This window comes from Manacus candei, unplaced genomic scaffold, assembly GCF_025592945.1.
Source record: "Manacus candei isolate 608988 ecotype Guabito, Panama unplaced genomic scaffold, ASM2559294v1 h1tg000042l, whole genome shotgun sequence".
NCBI classification, from domain to species: domain Eukaryota; kingdom Metazoa; phylum Chordata; class Aves; order Passeriformes; family Pipridae; genus Manacus; species Manacus candei.
In genome coordinates this window covers 5,634,550-5,661,031 of record NW_026138090.1, presented here as the reverse complement: position 1 = coordinate 5,661,031, position 26,482 = coordinate 5,634,550, and the positions used below count along the sequence as shown (strand labels likewise).

The following is a 26,482-nucleotide window of genomic DNA, read 5'->3' as shown; positions in this document are numbered from 1 at the left end:
AAAATAGGATAACTCTCAGTACAAAATATTGCCTACACAAATCTACTTTACTGCTCTTGCTACCAATATGAAGCTAAGCAGATTTTCTGAAATCACCTGGTAGAATTTAAATTCATTTAATTAGCACTTTAGCAGTTATGAATACAGAAATACACTACTGTTTACTAGAGATAACTTGCAAAGGAATGAAAGAACCTTTATTGACCTATGGGATTAAAAATGTCATATAAATGAAAACTTCTTAAGGTAAAAGTTTCCTACATATCTATGATATAACAATCTTGCTGATTATATATACCAAATCCAATACAGAGCCACGCTGGGCTTCCCCAGTTAGCACAGCAAGCTCCAAAACTGACTGAGCACACAATTCCTTGTGGATGGAAACAGATTAGCTCTATCGATGTAATGGTTTGTTTGGGTAATTTACATCTGCTTTTTCCAAAAAGTTCCTTGTCTTGACATGCTGGACCATTGTATTATTTCTGACCTACGCTAAGTAAGCTTGGGTGTCTGCACCTTACTGGCCCAAAATGCTCTTTGCTGTCTTTCTCAGCTCCCATGGTCTCCAATCCTGCTCTACCTGCTCACTACTTGAGGGGTTTTGGTGTTTTGTGCAGGTTTTTTTGTTTGTTTCTTCTTCCTTTAAATTTTGCACTAAAATCAGAAATTAAAGTAATTTGAGGGTCCCTGACTCCAGCAGAACAGGCAACAACACTGTCTTGCACAAGCGAGCCAAATACTTGGGGCAGTGATTTTTAAGACATTCCCCAGTGTGCTACAATAGATGAGCTCTTCTGAGAGCACTTGGATCAATGATGTTTTTCTTTAAACAGAAGTGGCTATACAAATACAGTGCAAAGAGACCCTTGACTCTAAAATACATTCTTTCAGCAATAAAATACACAGTCTTTGTCCCTCATTATCAAGTAGGCTGGAGTAGAAAGCAATAAGGAGGGTGGTGTAAGAATGCAGAGCAAACAGAGCATGCTGGTGATATGGAGGGAATAGTATTATCAGCTTTCAATGTATCTTCATGTCTTTGCCCTTTTCATAATGATTGTTACTTTATATTAGCCTGGAGGAATTTTCACCATGAACTCTACAGTACACACAGGAAAGAAAGAGAGTTCTTGATTCAAAAGTTCGCAGTCAAAGGCCTGAGACAGAGTGGGATGTATTAAAGTGCTCAACGTGCACCTTCGAGACAGAAAAGTAAATTTATGGGTCAAAATAGCCACAGTGCTGCTTGCATTTTAAACCTTTCTGACACTAGAGAATGGTGTCAGCAGGAAAAATGAAATGATGCAGGCATCAAGATCTATAAATTTAAGCTAGGATTTCTAAATGAGCCTGAGGAAAATATTCAATTACTCCTCAGGGCCTGTAAGGCTACTTTGAAGATTAGATCTCTAAGCATGAATAAGTATTTTTGCAGTATGGTTTCTTAAATATGTGGTTAGCTTAATAGCCATTTAATAGGAAAACCTGTGAAATACTTCTATACCATGCTTTTGAAATTCACATCCATTTTTTTTTCTCTGTAATCCACATTCATAGAACAAAACACTGAATGTACGGGGTTTTTTAAATTAAATTTCATTGCTTTCTTTGGCAGGCCAAATGCAAAAACAAATGTCTCAATACCAGTTCCTGGAACACATTTAGAAGAATCTTCAACAAATTAAAGGAACACAAATATTTAACAATTTTAAATCACAATTGAAAACACTGAAGTTGAAAGTTAAATTCAAACAAAAATACACTGCAAGAGACATGAAGACAAAGAAAGTGAAAACAATTTAATGGAAGAGATTATGATCTGAAAAGCACACTATGTTCTGCAAATGAAATCTTTGTCTGATCTTTTCTAACCCATCCATTTGACATAAAAAAGTGTATTTAAACTAACTGTGAATTAGGCCTTTGGATTTTTTGCATGGGAAACAAATGATGATGATTTTAAACCACTATTTCTTTTCCCATACACAGAATTGTCCCCCCCCCCCAATTTCTTCAAGAGAAAATTTTCCCACATATTAATTTCACGACTGGATTGTATGCAATCAAATAGGGGATTACAGGCATCATGAACTCTGACAATAGATGGTACAGGTGTTGCTCATGCTTTTTTAAAAATGCTAATGTGGCCTAGTGGGAAAAGCTGATACACCTGGTCCTTCACTCTAGTGTTGGCTGGAGTGACCATGTGTGCTGTTGGTTACCTGCTGGAGGTCACACCCTTCTAAAACCAGCAGTAATTTTATACAGTGCAACCACGTGTGCCTCAGTAACACTTATGGAAAAGTTAGGCCTCAGAAAAAGAAGGCAGTAAAGGAGTAGCTGTCCCAGAACATAAAGAAATTTAAAAGCAACCTGAAACAGTGGAAGGCAGAAGGTCTGTGTAGCTGGGCTGGCAGAAATACAAGGAACAATAAAATGCAAAGGAGAGTGCTCATCTCAAGTATCATAATCACCAAGAAGTGAAACTCCGAACCAATATTCAGCCAGGTCCTCTCTCAGGGAGGGACAAATGAATAATCTTATTTTTAGAAGGATTCCTGCAATAGGAGGGGTGAGTCACCCTCTGGAAGTGTCACCTCTCTCAGTAAATTACAGAGACAAGTGAAAGGATTGAGCTCAGACAGGATGCAAGCTTTTTGCCTTTTAGAGCTAAGGGAGCTGAATCCCATCCAAAGTTCAGAGGATATAAAGAAATCATTGCCTGCAAGTCTTTGCCCTGGAAAAGACTACTAAATTGCTATGAAAAAAGTGAGAAGGAAAAAAAAAAAGTAGAGGTTAATACAATTCAGGGAAACCCTCATTCCAGCTATAGCCTTAGCTTCCTATGAAGGAGGGAGGAATGTGCAGCTGTTTAGTGCATGCCTGTGTGTGGTGTTCGGGTATCCTACCACGGGATGCTCTCCTCTGCCCACTGAGCTGAAGCAGGGCAGACTGGGTTCCAGTGGGCAGCTTTGCCATCCGGAGAGGAGCCACCAGCCCCACTTGCCTCATCCCCAGCCACAGCCACAGGAGAGGCAGCTCCAGTCGGTGGCTGTGGGAACGCCTGATTCCAGCTCTGCGGGAGAAGGGCTGACGTCTGAGCAGAGGCAGCATCCCCTCTGCCACCGCCTGCAGGAGTGTGAGCATGTGTGAGCGTGAGTCATGGGAAAGATTAGCTGCCTTCCTCCTTTTCTCCTCTGTGGAGCTGCTATTCAGTCACTGAGATTAAGACATGTCTTAATTAGTCAAGATAGAGATGCCCTGCAAGGAACTGGAAGGTATCCCACACATTTTTCCCTTTTGCTTTGTCTTTCCCTCCCTTCCCTCAGGAAAGGATAATTCTGTTTCCAGAAACAGAATAAGACTAAACTTTAAAAATATTAAGGTGCATTATAGCAAAACTTCCTTGGCCCACTGGAAAAAAACAAGCTATATATTTTATGCTTATCCTAAGTAAAACATGAGTCATGCCTGGAAATCATTTATTTCTAATTGTACAATTATTCAAGCATGTACAACTTTTCCTGGAGGTCTAACATATGGCTGGTAAACGGGTGGTAGATTTAGGGAAGACGGGATTTAGATGAGATGGGAGTTTGAAACTTGAAATCAAGTAAATATTTTCCTTATACCAATATCGGCAGCAAGTACAAAAGTATGTAATTGGTAACATTACACAATAAAGTACAAATATATTGGCCACCCTATGGCTTAGTGCAGAAATGATTCCGTCATTTCGAGTTGCACTCAAAATTTTCTCCAGCCTTAAAAGGTCTGTTTCAAAATATTAAAAGCACCTAGTTTATATCTATGCCTCTTAGTATAACACTGCATGGATTGTGTATGTGAAGTCTTAGACAAAGTGTGGCTGTAGGTTTTTATATGGCTGGAAACAAGGTAAACCTGAAGAATATATGGGGTCTTCAGTGTTTATATAGTGTGGGGTAATTTTCACCTCACAGTCTAGCACACTAAAGCTGTTTTTCAAACCCAGACATATTAATATACTATTCTCCTTAGAAAACCTTCATGAATACAGACGCTTTAAGTGAAAACAGAATAAATCATGGATCAATCTAAAGAAGAAAGGCAGACACCCCCCACCCAGCCTCCAGACTAAAACACATGAACAGTTCTCAAACCTATCGTTTGTTCTGTTTTCTTGTACTGTTCTCTTGCCTTATACTGCTCATGAAGTAACAATAATAACATAAAGAAATGTTTGGGACTGGATATTTAAGCTGTAAGTTCTTTTGGGCTGGGAACTGAACCCTGTAATGCTCATCAAGGTGGATCTATACTAATGATAACACCAGATGCTCCTCAGGGCCAAACCACAGTAAATCCAGTTAATCTTTTTTTTTTTTAAGCATATTATTGCATCCCTTAGGAAAGCAGCTATGCAGACATGCTTCCACACTGAGCATCTGCAGGCCATCAGTGATAAAACTGGATATGCAGTTGCAAGGCTAATCACAGTTAGAGAACTGCCTACTGGAAGGACACATCATCCTGGTCCATATAACTTACAAGCCATTACTGGTCTGCATTGCACAACTGGTGTGTGAAAATGAGAGACAGGAGATAGGAGAGGTGGGACAAGAAAGGTTTTGAGCACAGGAGATAAAAGTGGGATAGGTGAGCAGAGTCAGATGTGATATTTTTCTAGCTGTCCAAAATATTGTTACTATTTGGAAAGTTAATAATTACTTTAAGTGCTTTTTCCTTTATCTCCTCATCTCACAGCAGAAATTTTGGGATTATGAAGTTACATCTAGACAGAAATGTAAGGCAACAGTATAGGAAAACAAAGAGAAGAGGTAGGAAAAAATAATTAATTAATTAAAAACAGAACATTTCCTCTTCTTGAGGCCTCAAAGAGTTAAGAGGGAAAAATTATCTTCTTCAGAAGTTGTCTGCTGGGAAGACAACTTAACCCTGTGGTCAGCAGGCCCTGGCTTTACAATACACCCATAATAGTTACACAGGCATCCTGAACCAGGGCCAGTGTTGCCACATCTCTAAAGACAGCTGACGGCTAAGAGGGAGATGCTTTAATTGAGCAGGGTTAGCTTGTGAGTGAAGTTTTCCATGTTACTCTGTGTGTGGTTTGAGACTGGTTGGGTGCAAATGCAGCCAGTTTTTTAGAGGGTTTACTAGCTCAGAATGTTTTTTAACGGGTAAGAAAAAGCAGTGTTTTGCTTGGGAAGCTATTTTTGTGTGCCCTTAGTGGTTTTAAAATGATCCTCACAGCAACAAAGGGTGTTTTACCCCCTCAAAAAAAGGAAAAGAAAAAAAAAAAGACCTCCTACCTAAAAACGTGGAATTTCTAGTCTGTCATTTCAACATGCTGTACGGAACAGCTTTTAACCAGTGATTGGAAAAAAAGGTTTTTAAAAAAAAATATAGCAACAAGACTGGAAATAGAAGCATTTAAGTCATGATATTACTCCAATTACAGGACTATTACAGATGTAGAGATCAAAGACAGAAAGTATGATTAGGTCTTATGCTCCTACTCTTTCCCTAATTAGCATTTTCACCTCTGTGACTTTTCTCAAGTGCATTTTTGTTCCACTGAGTTTATTTTAAAAAAGCCTATGTAATCCAAAGATATCATGATACAATATCTATATTTGTAGTTACTGGACACATATTTATATAAGAAAGGAGCTATTAACTTCAGAGGGGCAGGGACAATGCAAATGACAACAGCATATGTTTGGGATCTTACCAGTAAGCCAATAATGTTCAGAAATGTCAGTTCTGATGTAATGGTGGTCGTGAGAAGGACCCAGAGAACGTGTTAGAGCAGTGTCTTTGCCAAGGAAATCAGAAGCTGTTCCAGCATAAAGATACTCATCTGCAAATAAAAAAGAAATAGGGTTTCTACAGCTGCGGGGCAAACAAAATTAAAACTGTTTATACTTTTTTGGGTGAACAACACCTGTGTGTAATTGGCCTATGAACTAATTTAATTTTAAAGTATTACTGACATATTTTTATGTGGTTTTGGGTCCTTAGAAAAGTAAATTCTCTGGGCTCTAATGGGTACTGGGCTCTAAGGGTATGAAGATGTAGACAGTCTGGACACCCTGCCCCATGGACCTGGAGGCCGTGGTGAGGACATGACCATTTATCCATCCTTGTGTCCCAGGTTTGCCATGGCCCCAATGGCTTTGCTGCTCCTGGGATTGAGCTAGAAAACCATGATGGATGCAACCCCATGGGAACTTTGCAGCTTGGCTCATTTCTGGCGTAGGGATGTCCATCCAACACTTAATTCACAAAGAGGAATTCGGGCACCATGGGAATTCTTTGCAACTATTTAACGTGATAACATCAGGAATGTGGCTACAGACCCAAATCATCATCATCTTTACACAGAGAGTGGTCTTGCTAAAATAAATGATGTATTTTCCTTGAACAAGGCAGCCAGAATTTGCCTCACAAAGAAACTACACCTATGACACAGTGCCATGTGCCTGCTTCAATTGCAGTCACTATTTACTCTTCTGCCAGCTTTGTGGGCAATGCAAACCCTAAGAAATGCATAATATTTTCTGTTTCCCTTCAGATCTTAGTACTTTTCAAAAAGAAGCAAAGAAACAGCATCACTGCAATTATTTTTCTTTTTACCACACAGTGCATTTTACAATACTCTTTTTTTTTCCTGTATAATAACAAGATAGCTGTATTGGTTGGAAGAGGGATTTTTTTTTTCTGTTTAATGATTTGCAACAATAAATTCCTAGAGTTAATAAAATGAAAAAAGTTCTTATTCATAAATTATAATCATATAAAAAGCTATATGATACATAAGAATCCCCTTCCAAGAGTTCCTTCTCCAGGTTTTCTGATAATCCAGGGTGGAAACATTTCACAAGATCTTTTAGAGAGAAGCCTTTGTTGAGAGTGAATGCAGAATAAATACCATTCAACATAGATGTTTGTTCTTTCATTTGTGAAAGATGTAAATGCACTTAAAAAAATAAGATCAAGGGGAAAAAAGAGAAACAACAAGCCAACCCACAACCCATGATCCACAAGCATTTTATTTGTCCTAAAAAGATCTATCATCTTTCTTTTTACCTCATTATTATTGTTACTTCTGTATTCTTTCCATGACAGTTTTGGAAAGCACATCTTTCAGACACCATGTTGCCTTTGTAAAGAAACAATAGTGCATTCTGAAAGGTATTTGTCATAATGAGAAATGGGCAGGGTAATTGGTGTTTGCTAACTGACAGGCACTCAGTGATCGATAAATCTGAAGGGCTAACAGAAATTCTCCATCCTTGCTTAGGCTCTGCTGACAAGGCATTTTCAGCACTTCTCTCAGCTTTTGGTATCTCTCATTCCAAGTTTCAGACATGTCCTGGACAGTTTTTGTGAGTGGTAGCTTGTAATAGAGGATGGATGACGAGCAGGTGATTTTTCAGTCAAAAACACTAGTTTTTTTAATTTATCTGTGGAATTTACTTGGGGAGAAATGTCATGTAGTACTCAAAGAGAGATTAGTTATTTCTCCAAAGAATGAAAATTACTCAGTTGTGTTAACTTACATGTGACTGAAAATATAATCAGATATTATTTAGCTCATAAACATCTAAGTTTTCTGAAGGATCGAAGTCATATTTATTGTCATTTGGCAGATAAATAACACTAGAGAGAGAGAAGTGATATGTCAAGGGCTACTCCTCTCATCAGTAGCAGAGATGGGAAATGATGTCCCCTGAGTTCCAGGGCAGAACCTTATCCATGAATTATACTGCTCTCCTAGTACATTTGGGAATAAAGTAAGCATCCAAAGATAGACCAAAAACACATTCTCTGGTCAGGCCTTGTAACTCTTTACAATGCTCCTTGTACATTATTGTGAAGCACTTGACACCAGGTACAGTTAAAGAAAGGATACTAGAATACCCCGACCATTAGTTTTATCTCACCCAAAAATTCTTATGTAGCAAAGTTCATGCCTAAGGTAGCTAAAAGACAGAAGCTTCATTTCACAAGACTTAGTAGAACAGTCAAAGCACTAGAGTGCTACTGAAATTAGGCAATGCTGTAATAAATTAGAGAGTTTTATTGCATTTAAAAAAAAAAAAGTTTAAAAAAGCTAAAAAAAAGTTAAAGTTTCTAGAATCCCATTTTAAAAATAGACTTCATGGTCATTAAACAGTACTAGGGGTCTCTGAGAAGAATAAGCACTGGCTTTAATCTATTGTTTTTAATAAAGGAAGTCCTGCCCCATCTGTAGGGTCAGAATCACAAATCATCTATCTTATTATCTGAGAATAAAGACTGAACATTAGTCATATTCTTTTTATAACACAGAGTGACCGATACTTCAAAGCACTGTCACCACAGCTCTTTGGCTGTAAATGAAAACGTCATGGTGCTTCACTCTTATCTTGCATTCATATGCTTGATGGACAAGCTAAATGAAAATTGTCCAAAGCTATGAACCAAACCATGACAAAAGTAGCTCTCATAGTGATTTGAAATGCGGAGGTCAGGCTGACATTCCTTGGCCCCGATGTCAGACCACACAGCGCTGCGATGCACGCAGCAGGCAGATTGCACTATCTTGTTCCTCGGCTCCCAGCTTCAGAAGTGGCTACTCGAGTAAATAGAAACCTCAAAAATGTATTTATGGAAATAGTGGATGTCAGCAGACTTCAAAGGGCAGAACATATTGATAATTGCAGAAAGAGGCCCAGAAGGGCTTCAAACATTCTCTGTCCATGTGGGTTTTTTTGTTGTCTTCTTAAAGAAGCAATGGCTGGGTGAGGGTGAAACAGCCTTCCTACCCGGCTGATAGAGGCTTCACAGCCATTCTAATGCCTCTGTTTGTATTGCTGCCTCCCCAGCTCTTTGGTATCTGAAGGCTTCCTCAGCTCTGAAAGCACAAACCAGCACTGGAAACATGACCAGTGCCAGAGATGCTCCAGCAATGCCATCTGCTGACCCTCTGACCCTGGGCTCCCATCCAAAGCCATCACACATCTGGGAGGAGCACCAGGCTCTGATGGTTTCTTACCTGCCATCACTGAGGCAAATGGCTGCTGAGGATCAAAAGGGCATTTCAACCTGCCAGACTCCAAGCTCTGAGTATCCAGATGGAACACCATCTCCTAAGAATAAACACATATTGATTATCCTGGTGTGCCTCTAGAGAGAAAAAGTCACTTAGACAACCTGTTCTGCTAACACACAAAGTGAAGGTGTGTTAGATCATGCCTCTGCCCCCTCAGCATTGATGTTTACAGTCTGTGTCTCTGTTTTTTCTGGATGTTTTTCACTCATTGTTTTACTGTATCCTGGCCACTCAATAGTGAAAGACAAATCTAAAAAACATACAATTATTTTCAGGATAAAAAGATTCATTGTTCATTTCTACTCAAATTAAAAGCTGGATTGTACTTAAAAGACACTGGCTTCTATTTGGAAAAGTGCTGATAGACTGTGTTGCAACAGGAGACCCTGAAGGGATTCTGTCTGACTCTGAAATTTCTCCAGGGACTGCTGAATAATGTTCACAGCAGACACAGTTCAGCCCCTTTTAAATGAAAGCAGCATTTTTTCTCTCTTGTTATTTTTAACAAGGCTAATGATACAAAAGATATCAGAATAGATCCTTCCTGGTAGTTCCCCATTCCAGTGTGATTAATTCCTGGGTTGCAAAACAAGGGCATGGAGGAAGATAAAGAAAATAAATTATTTAAAAATTATTCTTGATGTTTTCAGTGGGCAATCAACAACTCAATTCCTCTAGGCATTAATTTGAAGTTTTACTATAGTTTTAAATTGCCAACAAGGACTCTTTTACTTGCCCTTTTCATTACTTTCCTGAAAGTACACTTAACCTGAAACCCATACAGAGTCCTGCTGAAGGCAAATTGATAGCTCAGAGGAGTAAAGTGAAGTCTCTGCAGGTATAGAGACATGACCTTCAGAATTCTGCTCCCGGTAAGAGAAGGAAGTTTGCCTGCAGAAGTGGTTTTAACATACTTCCCTACCTACAGTGATATTTAAAATCTCAGTAGTGTCCAGGAATCAAATCAATGTGGGTTTAATGTCTACTGTAGAGACTTTTGAAGCTAGTTTATAAAAAAAAAAAAATAAAACATCTTCATGATTTAAACAATTACTTTAAAAAGGTTGAAATCATTTTAATTGTTCATTTCTATACTTTTACCTTGCAAGAGGCCTGGAGAGTATAAATGACAGGCAAGTATACCCAAAGATGTCCACACAGGATTAGACTTCATAACACATAAATTCAATTAATTCTTAATGCACATCAGATTATAAATGACCAAGCCTTTCTATTTTATTGAGGTGCCTCCTAAACTCTCTAGGCTCAGAAGACAAAGTCCAGGATATTGAATAATTAACCTCCTTAAGAGAAAAGAAAAATCAATTACAATCTGTGAACATAAATTCCATTTCCTCTAGCAATCCTAGCTTATACAAAGAATTTAATCATTGAACAACCCTTGTTACCTTCCCACACCTGTGGAATATCAAGCAAACTAAATTCTCAGGCTACTGAAGTGAGCCCACTACAACACAGAACTAAATTAAAAATTAAGTACTTTTTTTTTCTGACAGTGATACCGCAGTGTCCCATTCTCCTTCCTTTTGGGATGTGCAATCCTGAGCTCAGAGAACCCTTGCCTTATCACATGTGAAGAGGCTGTCTGCAAGCCCAGCAGTACTCAAGGGACTGAGGGAGTTATAGATCAACATCAAATATTTCAGACTTCCCCCAGACAAACTAATGGACACTACCAGGCATTCACACAGAATTAACCTCCTGCTTTCACTTCAGGCAAAGCTTTCAAAGAAAAGAGCATCCCTTGGAGAGCTGTGGCTAACAGCACCAACCGGGCCAAGCCTCTTCTTCACCAGCCAAGAGAAGTCTTGGCAGTGATTTGAGCAATAACAAGACGAGGACTTTAATCCCCTTTAATTGTGTGATCCCGTTGGGGATTTGTACTGCTTCAAAAGCAGTGTCTGCTGTGGTTTTGAGTCACCTGATCCACACTGTTTTCCCCTCTGTTTTCACAGTGCTGGTGCTGGCCAGGAGAGCGCTGTACAGATCCACCAGCAGCTTTCAAAGGTCAGCAGAGCTCTGCCCAGTTTCACGGTCTCCATGAGGCTATCTCAGGGCCTGGCTCTCCCAGGCATGCCACAGCTTCCTGGAGAGGTTGCTAATTACCAGAGATTCATTATCTGTTCTTATAACTCAGAGATTAAAAAAATAAAAAAAAAAAAAAAGAAAGAGAAAAGGGGGGAAAAACAATACTAAAAGAATGTATTTGCAATAAAAGTACTTTGAATTGTACTGTAGGACTTAGGATCCTTCAAGGTTTCAGTTCCTAAAGGAGACATTTTCAACTGCCTGTCACATTCACATCAATGGGTCTATCCTCAGCACCTTCCTGCCTTGTCGCATTTATCTGGAGAGGTAGTGCAAGGATGGTGGCTGTTAGGCTGTTTGGGCTCCAAGAAGGAAAGGGAAAATATGACTGATGCCATTCAAGGCTGATAACTCAGTAGGAAGCTGTAAAAGAGCTGCTGTGTCTGAAGAGGCAGGAGCAGTGCTGAACACCATCCAACCTACCATTGCAGCTGAGCAACTAGAAGGAATGTGGGAGAGGCAGGACTTGGAGACAGTGAGAGGATTAGGAAATACAATACCAGGATTCGTCTTCCATTTCCTCTCATAAGGTAATTGGTCACGTCTAACTGGGACAGACCCCTTGTCTAGACTGGCTGCTAGACTGAACAATCAGACCAAATCCATAACTTCATAAGGTCTGATGAAAACAACCTTCACAATGTTGCAATAAAGTAGGGCAATGGTAGAGTGAATAAGGCATCTTGCTAATGACCCAGAGGTAAACCAGAGCCTTACTTATACTCTTGCTGAGAGCTGTTCTGTTCCATTCAGCTGTGTATTTGATCATTCAGGCTAAGAAATCAGCATGATACAAGGCATCTAAAATTTCAGTTGCTTCAGCTGGAATATTTAAAGTAGTAAAGCAAAGAAGTCTACAGAATTATTTAATTCTAAGTCAAATTATACAGCATATACCAGACAATAACAGGAGCATTAATGGCTTATTAGGGGAAGAACACCATGCAGATTTCACACAGCTTCAGTTTTCTGTAACATAGGCAGACCCTCTGGGTTGATCAGACAACCCACAGATTGTGGGGAACATAATGATGGTCTCGGTCTGGGCAAACATTAATCCCTTTTTTTTTTCTGTAAGGATCTGCCCCTGATTCCATATCAGTGATAGAACAAGAGGGTATAGCTTTAAACAAAAGAGGATAAGTTTAGATTAGATATTAGGAAGAAATAATTTACTGTGAGGGTGATGAAACACCACCACAGATTGCCAAAGAAGTTGTGGGTGCCCCAATCCTGGAAGTGTTCAAGGCCAGGCTGGACGAGTCTTTGAGCAACCTGGTGTAGTGGAAGGTGTCCCTGCCGATGGCAGGGGGGTTGGAACTAGGTGATCTTTAAGGGCCCTAGAATCATCCTATGATTCTATGATTCTGTTTCAGATTATTACACTTAACAACTTTAGAGCTTATTTCTTATATTCTAGAATTTCAGCAAGACCAAAGGAAAAGAGAAAGCTATTTCTATATCAGCATAGGAAGCCTGTACCACAGGCAAGCAGCCAGACAGGTCACACCTCAACACTGTCTGAGAACAGTGCCAGTGGTATAAATATAGCCAAGGTGTTACACATAAAGGAGTTAAAAAGAGACTTGTGTACTAAGTGGCTGCTTGACACAACACCAAAATTCTTATGTTGTGGGGGTTAGGTCTCAAACATTTACCACTTAGGATAGAGATTTCTTTGTCACCAGCAAATGAAGACCAATCAGCTGCTAACTTCAGATCTGGAATATGCCACCAGAGATGGAGGACACCCAACATCTCCTTAGTGACAAACTGAAACACATTGCAAAGTCCTGAGACGCCATCCATGGACTCAGGCTCAGAGGCCCTTTTTCAATGGTATATTACTCTCATTCACATGGAGCAGAAAACCATCTCTGTGGACCAAGAGTATATGTGCATTAGAAGATAGAACTACAAGTGTCATCTTGAACTCTGAATGTATGTGTATGTACGAAAGGAAAGTATGTGCAGAAATGACTTACTAGAAAGCAAGATGTCTGGGTTAGATGTTCTCTTCACTTAGTTAATCACATGGAAGTGTCATTCTGAAGAACTTTGTGTATTAAGCCTGAGGAAAGTGCTTTGTTCAAAAGCGATATGCACATATCAAATGTGAGAACAAGAGTTCCTGTCTGACCTGCAAACCCACCATTTACCCTGTTATTTATGCAAGCTGCTGTCAGGTCATTTTTTACACACTCACATAGTATTTTCCAATCTATGATGAATGCTAAACAAGATCAGGGCTATTCCTTGACATGTCAGAGTAGTGAGGAAATTAAATTACCTCTTTGTGAGTTCCAAGTTCAATGTATCCACAGAGAGGGTGAAATGCTCCTGTGCCACAGACATAAACATGGGTTCGGTTGTAGGGCTGAAGGACCCTGATAAAATTGGCACATTCTGTCTGTTAGGAAAATAAAGATAAAGGTTAATTTTTATGTTTATTCTCTTCCACATTACACATTCTACTAAGTTATAGCCACAGCATTGATGTATTTAAACTCAAAACTACTGTAGTAGAGACTGTTTACTAAGTAGTTCAAAGACGTGATAGCTACAATTTTGCAGTGGCTATCTACTAGGCAGTTCATCAATTAGACTTGCAAACCTAATTTTGCTGTAATGCTTTCAGCCACAAGGAGCTCTGTGTTCATAGTGCAGTTTGGGGGATATCTGTTCAGCCTGTGTTGTAGCAAACAACACCTGCCAACAACCGGGCAGAGGTCAGAGAGCCACTGGGTTAGTCTGGCTACCAGTCCTCTTGCTTTTGCTCCCAACTTAGGGTTCTGCACAAGTATTAACACCAAAGATTACAAGATTAAAATAACTGTGGTGGGTTGAAGGACTTCAGCATACTACCAAGGGTATACTTTGTGTATGAGTGAACTTCCTCTGCACCAAGCACATCTTACTGATTACTTTTATTTGGTCACTTCTGAGTCCAGCGGGATGCTCAGGTCAGTCCCGGTTCTATCTGGGCTTGGTCTTTGCTGGTAAAGCAGCACAGGCAATTGCTACATGCTGCAAAGTGTGCATGGACTAGGAGGAAAAGCTTGCTGCAGCCTTTCTCCAAATGAAATTAAATCAGAAATGTATTACAAGTACTTCAAAGGGAATACACAAGTTCTATCCATACATTCAAGCTATCACCTAAGTGAGAAGCAAGCTGCAGAGACAATGTGGGAAGCAAAAGAAAGATTTTTATAATCTATGTCCAAAACAAATATTCCTCTCTCAGGACCCTTTCCTTTTCTTCTTAGCATAGAAATAGACCAGCACAAATCTTCCATCTACACCAGTACCAGAATATTCCCAGCGCTCAGCAGAGGTGTTGTTTAGGTTTTGACTGCTGTAAAGATAAGGGTAGCAATAAGTTACAAAAACAAGTTGAAAGACCTCAGGCAGAGAGATCAGAGATTGTTTTGAGCTGGAATCCACCTTGGTAACTGACACACTGGATGGAAATCATAAGATTTTTAGAGAAAAAAGGAAGAAATTTTATTATACAGCTGGGAAATGTTTACATTTATAGTGGACTCTAGACACGTGATGTAATCTGTGCTATGCAAAAGATATGAAAGTTGTACTGTATATATGTATGCACCTTAAATATACTTCCTAAAGAAACTTCCTGAAGAAGATTTATGGTTTCAGGGAAAAGCTAATGAGTCTGAGATTTTCTTTTAACCCTAACTGCAGCTGTCTGTAAATTAAGTTAATTTGTATTCTGCTCTGCTACTCTATTTTTTTAAAGAATTATAATAAAGTTATATTCAGGATATTCTCAATAAAAAAGAAGCATTTTAGTGGGAAAAAAGGGGGATTTAAGGGGAGTATTGTCTGTGATACATTTCAAAAGAGAGTCCACTCATCTCTCAGCTTCATTTATTATATAATAGAACAACCTAGCATGATTGCTGAGTGCAATATTGAGTATTTTTTTCTTAAAGCATTAATATTTAAATAAAAAAAATAGAAGTGCAACTTTTTTTAAATTAAGAAAAAACACTTAGCACGTTAGTTCAGAAAAAGTGTAACGAGAGGTTACTAATGCATATAATAAAAAATATACCTCATACTTACATGGGCATCTTTCCCAGCTAATTTGCATAATTCTACCTTTTCTTTTGCTGCAGGCCAGTAAATCTGTAACATAGTTAAAATAAGACAAAGATTATGTCCTGTGACTGTAGATTAATTATGCCATGAATAAACATTCAAAAAAGATTTATGATGTTGAAGGACTTCACATGTATATTAAAATGAACATGACTTCAAATACAGGATTCCATTACAAAAAGTGAAGAGGCTTTAAATCAACCCCGCTGTTCTTTGTTTATTTCTTCATAGGCTATATGTACTTTTAAAAAGCATTCAGTTAATCTGGATAAGATACCTTGTCACCATTACATATTTCTCTCAGTTATGATGAGCCAAATCATCTGGAAACTAAACTGATTGCAAAACAAGGCAAATTACATTTGTGAGGAATTTGGTCCAGTGGACTTGGCAAAGCCACTATAAAAAATACTTAGCTCTTTCTGCCAATTTTCAAGTGAAAAGAATTTTGTTCAAAAAACTAAGGATAGCTTAAGGGAAATTTATAGAACGAAAAGTACATTTGATAGAAATCAACAATACATGGTTAAAAAATGTCACCCATCAACATTAACTGAATTTACTGAGAAAATGACATAGAAGTTTAGAGTAAAACCATGTACCTTAAATAACTGGTAGTATATACTGTTATTGTTTCTCTTTCTTCTTTAATCAGTCCTGCATAATTCTATAAAATAGGTTTTGATGTAGATGGATCTAGATGACAAATCACTATCAGTTACTGTAACCCCAATTATGTTAGTGAACATCAATGAACAACAGCCCAGGTTCTGCCTCATTGATTTCAATTAAACAGTCAAAATTGGATATTATTGAATATATGCTTGAATCTATTAAATTTAAAATATAAGCTAAATACAAATTCTTACATAATCACCACACTAAATATGGATCTTTTGTACTTCTTATTTTGACATGAAAAACTATAGCCATTTCTCATGACTAATAATAATACCACCACAAGCCACACTAATTTTTAAGCAAATATTGATTAGGAAATCGCCTCAAGTCCTAGGAACCAGTATGCAGGTTATTAGTAGTCACGGATGCTTTAGAGTAGTGTTGAGTCTCCAATCATACTTTATAAAATCTTAAACAGCAAATATATAGGAATAAATTATAATACAAACTAGAAAAAAACTCATATCATGGAAGGATGTACTATTCAATGACATGCACTAGGATTTAACTGCTGTCATACTCCCCTTCTCTCACCCAGCTGTTGGCACCTTATAGGATGTGGTTTGCCACATACACAGGAGCAGTCCCACACGGGTAAGGAAAGCAAAACATGAGTGCCCTGTGTCAAATACCTTTATCACTGTCCTGTTTCTCTCAATCTGGAAAGAGTCTTTTGATTGCACTTTCTCTTTTTTTCCCAGTGAAAATGAATGTATTGGCTTTCCGCAAGGAAATTAATTTCCTCTCAAGTGAATTTAGTTACCTTTCTGATAAGAAGCTCTTAGTAAAGATAATGTATTTTAAGTTACTTAAACCTTAACCCTTTACAGCAATATTTATGTAAAGTCAGAGATAAGACAGTATAAGAGCATTTCAGTACTGGAGCAGAAATTTACTTTCCCAGAGCATTTTCTCAGAATGTCGGGATAGCATCCAGGTAGGAAAACACAACCTGAAATCAGCTGTGCCAGTGTGCCTGAATGACACAATGCACAAAGCCAGAAAGTACAGTGCACTGCTAGAGGAAAGTACTGGAAGCATTGCAAAGCCATCGGGAAGAGCTGAAAGTAGCTCCAGTGAGATCATCTGGGCTCTGCATGGGCAGAGTGGGATGAGTCTCACTTGTAACTGGCAAATTTAAGAGGTACCAGTGAAGAAAAGCTGATGAAAAGGAGCAGCTAGAGGAATACAAGATCACGGATCTCCAAACACATTTGGACAAGGAGACCTGTCTGAGCTGATATCTGATCCTCAGGTCTCTTGTAACTTTATGCTGAATTCTGCCAAGATCCTTGAATCAGTAACAGAGAAGCCCCGAAGTCTTTGAGGGGTTTCAGAGATTTTCGGCCAAAGATAGTTATCCAATTAGGTAGACAAGGTCTCCCTCGGTAGACTTTTGAAAATGCCAAGCTCAAATGCCACACAAGCCAGTGGGAACTGTTGCTACTGCCATTCTTTACTGGAACAGACTGCTGCTGTGGCTGCCTCAGGAGCTGTCTCTAGCCCCCGCTGGTTACTGCTGCTGATTGACTATTCTTTTACAAGAAGAGGGAGAGAGCAGCTGCTGCCTGCCTTCTTCCTGTGGAGCATCCTTTTCCTTTGTTTTTTTTCCAGGACAGTGGGAGAAGCCCCTCAGCTATTTGCCTGGGGAAACCACCTGGCAGTTGCCATTTTGGTTTTGGTTTTGGCCTGAGGGTTGTGGACTAGAAAACAATTTCTGGCTTTGTGGGTTTAAAATCATTTTCCTTTGTATCTTTGTAGTTACTGCTGTTTCCTTTAGTAAATTGTTATTTTTTACTTATATGTCTCCCTATTGTCCCTTCATCATTGGAGGGGGTGAGGAGAGATTGAAACAAAAGGAGAGTGGCTTATTTGGAGTTCTGTTTCTCCAGTTGGTTTGTCCAAAACCAACACAAGGCATCAGAAGTATTAATGGACTTGACTTGCCCTCAATTCTTCTCCAGATTCCTTCATGGGAATTAGTGTTTGTGGTACCAGACTGAAATATACACACTCCCAGTTCTATGATAATTGACCACAGTCAATTATCATTTAAAAAAATCAATTGTTTTACTCTCTAGTTATTCAACAGCCTCAGCATTTAGCACCACACATTAGACAATGAAAAGTGAAGCTAAGTGATCCAACTTTAAAATCAATTCGCAATTATATATGGGGGAGTAAAAGTGATATGTATTTGCTTTCTGCATGAGAAATGAGAGGTTCCCAGAAACTGTCAGTTCTAAATTGTAATAGATCAAGAAAATTGCATAATAAATAATGAGTTAATGTGCTGAGCAAGAAAACATAAACTTCATTTTTTATCACAGGACGTTGTATAACACTACCCCAGGTCTGGTTCCCTCAAACACTGACACAAGTAACATTATACATCTGACTTTTTTGTAGGGGGAGAAATTAAGTTTTAGTTATATTTTATTCAGATGAGTTATTTAGTTTCACAATATGCAAAAATGAAAGACTAGATGCTCCAGGAGTTTCTTTTTTGTTTAAAATCATTGAGCTTGTAGATGCTTAAAGCTTTGAAACTGGTAATTTTTTTTCATAGTTTTTTTTCTGTTTACATGCTGAATTTTCAATGGTAGCATATTATTTAACAAATTCTTTTTTTCTAAATTCCTCAAAAAGTAAAAACCTCAAAGAATGGAAAAAAAACCCCAGATAATTAAACACTACATAATAATGGTGAAAACAATATTAATATGTAAAATTATAATAATTTTGTGTTTCAAACAGTAAAAATTATATATTATATATTTTATAGTTGCATCTGTATCTGAAATGTTTGGAGAAATCTTAGAATAACTAAGTGAAGTTACTAAATTTAAATCAAGAATGCAACTAGTTGAAATACATGAACTATATACTAAAACAGGGTTATTTTTTTCTCTTAATCTTTAGTTTATTTTCCTTGTAAAATATCCATATCAAAATCCAAAGGTTGGCTACTGTCATGATTTCCTGATTTTATCTTCTATAGCCCAATTAAAAAAAAAAAATCCAAAAGCTTACCATTACCTTTAAATCATTCTTCAAATATTTTCTTAAATTTATCAACAGGAAAGAAATTAAATTCTCCTAATAAATGTAAGTTAATAAGTTCTTTGCTAGCAGAGTGACAGAAAACCTCCCAGGAGTAAAAAATTAAGCAGTACATAAGTATAGGACAGATAAGGTATCACTTTAAAGGGTAGCTGGAAATTGATTTCTGATTAAAACAAAACATTTAAAACCACAAAGGTCCTTTCCAGATCAGGAGCAGAGAATTTCTAAAAGTAACATTTTTCCTTCCTCCAAACATGCATTTTTACTGTAACAAAGGAATTAAAAGGAAAAAGTTCATATTTAAAAAAGTATTATTTATAGACATAAATTCATATGTGGAAGCTATATGTATATAGTTTTATATATATATATATATATATATATATATAAAGTATATCTGGATTCACCTTCGTTTCAGCTGCCATCTGTCAAAAATTAACAATACTGCTTACAAGTGAGTATTTTCCTCATTTTTGTGTATCCATCTTTCTCTATCCAATTTTGATCCTAGACTAACACTTAAGACTCTAAGTTCTTAGGAGAAGTGATGCCTCAAAAATAAAACAGTGATTCCAAAGAAAATGTTGGGTGAAAGTATAGCTTTTTCAAGAATCACTTCTAATTAAGCTACTAAATCTGGGATGATGCAGGACTTTACAAAACAAGTGGAAAATGCTATATATTGTCACAATATAAAAGACGAGGATAACAAGCTATCTAAGAAATTAAAAAACTCATTGGTCTTATTTCATCTGTTTGTAAGGATTCAAAACAAATTTTTAGTTAGGGAAGGAATAACATATGTTTCTGATGAAAATGGACTGTGCTACAGAAGACAATATAACCTGGTAAGGAAACATTATTCCACTCTAATATTGTACCTAGCTGAATTACATTAAGGTAATGTAATTACCTGATGGAGCTCCTCTTCATCAAGGCTCCACTTAAGCATTTACTAAATTGCCACACGGAAACTGATTAGCTCAGCTGGTAAAATAGGTATTATTAAAAGAAAAAAAATTGGCCTGATAAGTAAAGAACCTGAAGTAGAAAGTTACTCAAAGTCCTCAAGAAATAGTGTCAGAGCTCATCCTATTTTGTGCACCCTACCTTTACCAGCACTCTTGCAACAACGCATGCAGGTGACACAAAGTTGGGAAGCATCATCACTAATATAAATGAAATAAAATTGTGCAGGAAGAATCAAAGGACTCTGAAGACCAAAACTATAAACAGCCAGAGGAAATGGGTAAAAACTGCTCATAAATAAATATATATTATGGATTGCAGATTTTAACAAATATTAAACCTGAAACATCAGAGTAACAAGGTTCTGGTACACAGCAACAACATTCCTAAAGAAGTTGTATGAAGTATCCCACAAGGCCACTTATACCGGATTTGAACCAGGTTATGAAAGGAATAACTGCTACATGAGGTAGCTGCTGCTGATAGCAGGGAGTGAGACCAATTGGCCAATGTGAGTCCTTCCAGTTTCAGGTCCCCAAGATAGTCACGCTCATGCCAGCAGCAAGCACTTGAGTGTCTCATTGAGGCTGACAGCTTCCAGCAGTCCTGGGGGTTTCACTGGAGCCTCTCGAGTGCTTAATGCCGCACACGTGCTTCAGCACTTCTCTATCAGTGCCGTCTCTGGTAGGAGAAACCCCGAAGTACTCTCTTAGTGGTGCATGTAGCACCAGCAGGATGTGTCTGTATCAGGAGTGAAGGACATCAGCTGATCGGCATGTCTCGTAACACTCACACACTGAACTTGGGGCCTGTGAAGAAAGGGATTGTTTCCTTCCCATTTAAAAGGAGTAAGAGGTGGTAGAAGCACTTAGACGAAAATACACTGACTTTAAGCAGCTGCTTGACACAACAGGAGAAGGCCTGCTTTCTTCCCTTGTTTTATTCTATGTACTAGATATTCATCACATTGATGCTTGAGGGAAGGTATGCAGTAAAGTTACAGCTTTCTGGGTGTCAAAATGTCTTAATTAGGCTCTGTGAAGCATGAACACCATAATTCAGAAGCTCAGGCTTGTTGGTAAGAGTAAATTCCCCGTGAGAGTCCCAGTTGCAATATACTCCCCCTGAGAAACTCTTCTCCATGAAAAACTACTCCCCCGTGTAAAAAAAAGAAAAAGGATTCATAACTTAGCTCAATGTGACCATAAAATGGGTAAAGTAAAGAGGGCAACATGATCCAAACACACTAAAGTAAACCAGGAGACAGTCTAATCCCAGTTTTGCTGTTGCCTTACTATATGTGACAGCCAGGTCTCAATTTTCCCACCAGTAAAATGACAATAATGTGACTTGCCTTTTTTTTTCTTTTTTTTTTTTTTTTTAAATTTTCTGATGAACTTTGTAATTCATAGCTCAAAAATTAAAAGCAAAGATAAACAGTAAGATCAAGGAGCACTGAGAAAACATACGACAGTGATCCAATAAGTATGTCACCCTGCTCCATAAGACAATATCATGAATGTCCTGCCCCAGTGCCATAAGAGTGGGTGTTCATGGATTGCATCCTGAGAACTGGGACATTTGCCACTGCTGTATACTGACCCAAGGTCACTTCACTGAAAATTACTGCAAGCACTACAATCTTATTGAATTTCTTAGCAAACACTGGAAAGAATTTAATGCATTTTTAGTATTATTTTGTTGAAAACAAAGACTGTTTAAATTATCACAGAATTATGGAATATTCTGAGTTGGAAGGGACCCACAAGGATCATCGAGTCCAGCTCTTAAGTGAATGGCCTGTACAGGGATCGAACCCACAACCTTGGCATTATTAGCACCATGCTCTGACCAACTAAGCTAAATAACAAGGAAATAACAAGGAAATAACAAGGATTTTAGCATACCATATTTGTATACTATTTGCTCTCTAAATACCTCCTGCATTCATATGTGTAGTATGGGAAGTCCACAGCTTGGGGAACTGGACAGATAGTTCTCATATACAAATCCTCAGAGGAAGGCTACCTCAAGTAGTTCTTGTAAGTGCTCCCACTGTACTTGCTGCATACTGGAGTTCAGTATTTTAAAGTCATCAACAAAGGAAGCTAATACATCTAAGTTCCTCGTCTGAATTTCTCCCTGGATTTTCAAACTGACCAGGCTGTCTGCTTTTTAGAAGTTTCATCAAGCTTTAGCTAACTCTCAGAAATACTTAAGAGATCCCTAAAAGCCAGGAATGTATCCTCAGATCTTGTTTATATCTGGCATAGACCTTCAGCTGTGGTACTATTTGCCATATCTGCAATACACATCCAGGAAAATAACTGACCAGAATTTCCAACTCCAATTATTTCATAGTAAGAGAAAACTGGATCTCTGAAAGATATAATTTGATACGACACTGAAAGGGTGAAGAGAGAATATGAGGTTTGTTTCAAAGTGATTTACAACACAGCAGGAATGCCAGTGTCAATGTATGGCAATCTTTATTTTCATTATGTGTCAAACTGAGTAAAATGCACTGGAAGTCAGAGGGAAATAAAAGTTGTGTATTTGGATGACACATTCACAAACCTTCGATAGCTTAAATTTGGCAGGTGGCTCTTAAGAATGAAACCTCATATTGGAACCAAATGGGGTTTAATATTCTATCTGTCTGAGACAAAGAAACATCTCCACATGCCCTGGTTCTCCTCTTAAATTGTGATCTCCAGCACAACTCAAGTAGCAGACAATGCTTTCAGCCCTTAAGGATTTTCTGAAAAGTGCATTTTCATATGTAAGTTATGAGTACATGGGAAAACTTAAAGAGAATGGACCAGATGCTGATCTCATTTACACTGGATTAAATCATGAAAGGCTTCAGTGCTTCTACACTTCTTTTTCCACGGTGTAACCACAACAGACTTCTGACTACTGTCTGTTTCTCCTAGAAGGAAACTGTACTCCAGGACTTTTAGGGCAAAAGACGTTGCTCCTGACATGTTTATCACTTCAGACTAAAGACAAACCCTACCTTTGAAAAAGCTAAAGACTAATATGAACAAATATTTTCAGAGAGCCGGATATTGGCCATTCTTTATAGCTAAACACACAGCTAAAATATAAAAATGACAGCGGATGTTTATGGAAACATAATTTATAGAAACAATGCAAAAGGAAATAACAGAGACACTCTCTTCCACCTAAGACTGCTGTTATTCTGGTTTCATACTGCTTTCTTCACGTCTTGCCCCACCTGTTGTTTTGTTTCTGTAAACACTGTGTAAAATCTTTCACCTTGTCTACACAGGTGCCTAAATTTAAGTCTGTTAAACAATTTCATGCACTCCAAAAGGTTTCCAGAGGTTCCAAACAAGAGTAAATATCTCAGTGGTAAGAGCCACTAAGTGCTAGCAAGCACAAAGTTATCACTCTTGCCTCTGGAAGTCCTTAACTTGAAGCACTGTTACAGTTTTTTCTTGCACTCTTCTTTTAGTGCCCACACTGACCAGCTTTGGGAACTGGACACCAAAATTCATGGATATCCAGTAAAACCAGTCTTGTTTTATTGGCGATGATAGATAAGATGGTTTCAATGTCTATTAATCTTAGGAGGAAGGGAAATACTGCAAAACAGGTGGAAACAAGTAACCTATAAACTGCAACATCCAGAGAAGTTCAATGTGTTTCAAAAGCAGGGTCTCCAGTATGGATTTACTGATGGGAACTAATTCCCTATGTGTGGAGGATCAAACTCATGACATTCCTCCTGCAGTTCCACTGGGTTTATTCTAGACTTTCTCAGTCCTCACGCCCCCAGCTTCTGAAATTTAGGTATCTCCAGTGGTTTCCATGTGACTCTTTGGCTTTCAGTGATGTTTCTTGCAAGCTTTTTCTTCTGACAGGTCAAGAAAGCTTCACTCTCAGACTGTCTACAGCTTTTGCTGACAGCCAGAAAGCTAAATTTCTTTGAGTTATAGAATAGTTCCTAAGCACATATTTGCTTAGGAAGGACCAATCTTGGTATTAGTGTGATTCAAGGCTGCAATAAACATCCTGGACTCTGATGGCAAGAACCAAAGCCTCCCTTCACTACTGGTTAAATTCCCAGTGGATTCATTCTTAATGGAGACCATGTTTATAAAGACTGACAGAACATTTCTCAGAGCTATGAATGTAAAATTCTGCTCCCGTATCCCGAGGGTGCTATTTTACATAAATATGCATATGTATTTGCATATATGTTCCCCTTTTTGCAAAGATGGGTGGGTCACACTGCAAATATTGCACAATGATAATAGTGCTGACATATAAGCCCACTTGAACTCTTGGCAAGCACTAGAGTTATAAAAAAAAAGTGTATGTGAAACTATTTCATAAGCATTTACCCAGCTGATAAACATATATTTATGCATATGTATATTTTCCCATGAAATACAGATAATAAACAATACAAGAGGGCATTCAAAGATGTCACAAGACAGTTGCACCTGGGAATACCAAAATATAGTAGCGACTATAAACTGAGGATGCTCCAAGGGATGATAATTTGTGACCCTGAGCCAGTGCACACTGGGACAGATGAAAACAACTTGTTCCAAAGCTGCTATTGGGGATCTGACGTGTTTATCTATTTGGCCCACATGTGGCTGTGTCTTCTAGCACTGACAGCTCCTGCAGGTTGGCAGCTTTTCAAAAGCTTGTCAGCCCTTGATAGCATTCCTATTCCTGCAGAGCTGGGCGGGTCTCGCTGTGGATTACACCGTGATAATAGCGCTGACATGTAACCCCACGTGCACTGTTAGCCAGCAGACCCACAGGAAGGGGCACCGTTGCTTTGCAGCTACTTTGTGTTTACCCAGCTGACAACATTTTGTGTTTAGTATTTATTTAGTTTAGGGAGTAAAATAACAAAGGCTTTAAGCAAACTCACAGGAAAATGCTATGTACTGAAGTAATGTTTCCAGCAGGATCCCAGAGCTTAGGGTTCCTATAGAATTTCTTGTCCAGCTTTCCAGCCTCTCATGCTATTAAATATCTGGTTTACACTGCACTTCCACTGGTTATGGCATAAAGATCTTCAGTAGGTCTGCTTTGTTTTGCTGAACATCTTTATTTTACTCATAGGAAGGAACCACAAATCTTCCAGTTTACAAAAAGCTTGCAGCACTTGTCAGGCACATAAGGATGTTTCAAAAAAAGACTATGGCAGTTGATAATGTGCCTCCTGCAATATGAGCTAAAGGCTTCTATACAGGACAACTTCACAGAAATTATATCCCTGCTACAGAAAGATGATTCTCTGTTGTTAAAGTTTAGATATTTATTGACTATAATCATTTGAGTTTTCTGCATTCATTTGTCATTCTGGAGGACTTACTTATTACACTGTTGTACTTACTGTTGTTTTATAATTAGATTTGCAAGCACTGGAAACTGGATATATTTTTTTCAAGCTTCCAGCTAAGGAAGTTTTCAACCTATTACACAATAAATTGAATAAAAACTACAATGATTTAAGAAACTGGGACTCCAGCAGAAATATTGATTTATTTCATCAGGAAAAATACACCAGGAAATAAAGCTGTAACTTAATATATGTAAGTCAAATTAACCAATTTATGTAAATAAATAGGTTGTAAAAAGGAAGCTATTAAATTATATATATGTATACATTAGAGAAGGGAGCAGGATACAATGCTTTGGATGCTTCTTTGAATAGTATTCCAGAAATGTCTTAATATAGAGCATTAGACTCTACAATATAATCTTGCCAAGTAATTATATCCACATATGAGAATAAATTGTTGGGGGATCCTGACTTGGCTTTTGGAGGTATCAGTTGCTCCTAATAAAACAAATATCTGAAATTGAGAGCTTTATTAAAGCAAGCTGAATCTACCCAGCATAGAGTATTTTTAAAGTTCACATTCAGCTTTGTTTTAAAGAAAGAAAACCCCAAACTGTGCATAATCTTGCATTCTAGTCTCAAAGCTGTTACACTTCTCTCGCCTCCTCAACTTGCTTTTAACCCTCCTTCCTCAAAGTCATTAATAAACACATCATTTATAGGCAGAAACTTAATATTCTAATCAATTACTACTCATTTTAGTGGCTGTGTGTAAGCAGATTATTTTTTCCAGACGACTCTTACTCCAGAGGAGTACAAAGGACACACTTCAGACCCTTGTAGTCCCAACATGTGTGGTTTCCTCACACTGGGAAAGCCTGGAAGGGAGCCGCCTGGCCCAGAGCCAACCCAAACCACGGTCAGTCTAAACACAGCACAGGCAAATGCTACTTTCTAACACTTTGCTGCTACTGGAGAGTATCCTTTAGCATTGAAACCTCAGCAGGGACTGAGATTTATACACGGCTTCTCACGCAACTTCCTTCGTCTCATCCCTTCCCTCCACTAGCAAGATTCTACCAACCAAGCACAGA

The 26,482-nt window shown here is 38.2% G+C and overlaps 1 protein-coding gene across 4 annotated transcripts in view; it reads right to left on the bottom strand.

Annotated features, from left to right (window-relative positions):
- SEMA3D (semaphorin 3D) overlaps positions 1-26,482 on the bottom strand; it is a 138,203-nt gene that overhangs the window by 50,538 nt on the left and 61,183 nt on the right. For all 4 annotated transcript variants that reach the window (XM_051795280.1, XM_051795281.1, XM_051795284.1 and 1 more), the window contains exons 4-7: positions 15,302-15,364; positions 13,503-13,622; positions 9,047-9,140; positions 5,738-5,866 (exon numbers count right to left, since the gene is read on the bottom strand). In XM_051795280.1, the coding sequence (XP_051651240.1) occupies positions 5,738-5,866; positions 9,047-9,140; positions 13,503-13,622; positions 15,302-15,364 (406 nt within the window). The remainder of the gene's footprint in view (positions 1-5,737; positions 5,867-9,046; positions 9,141-13,502; positions 13,623-15,301; positions 15,365-26,482) is intronic.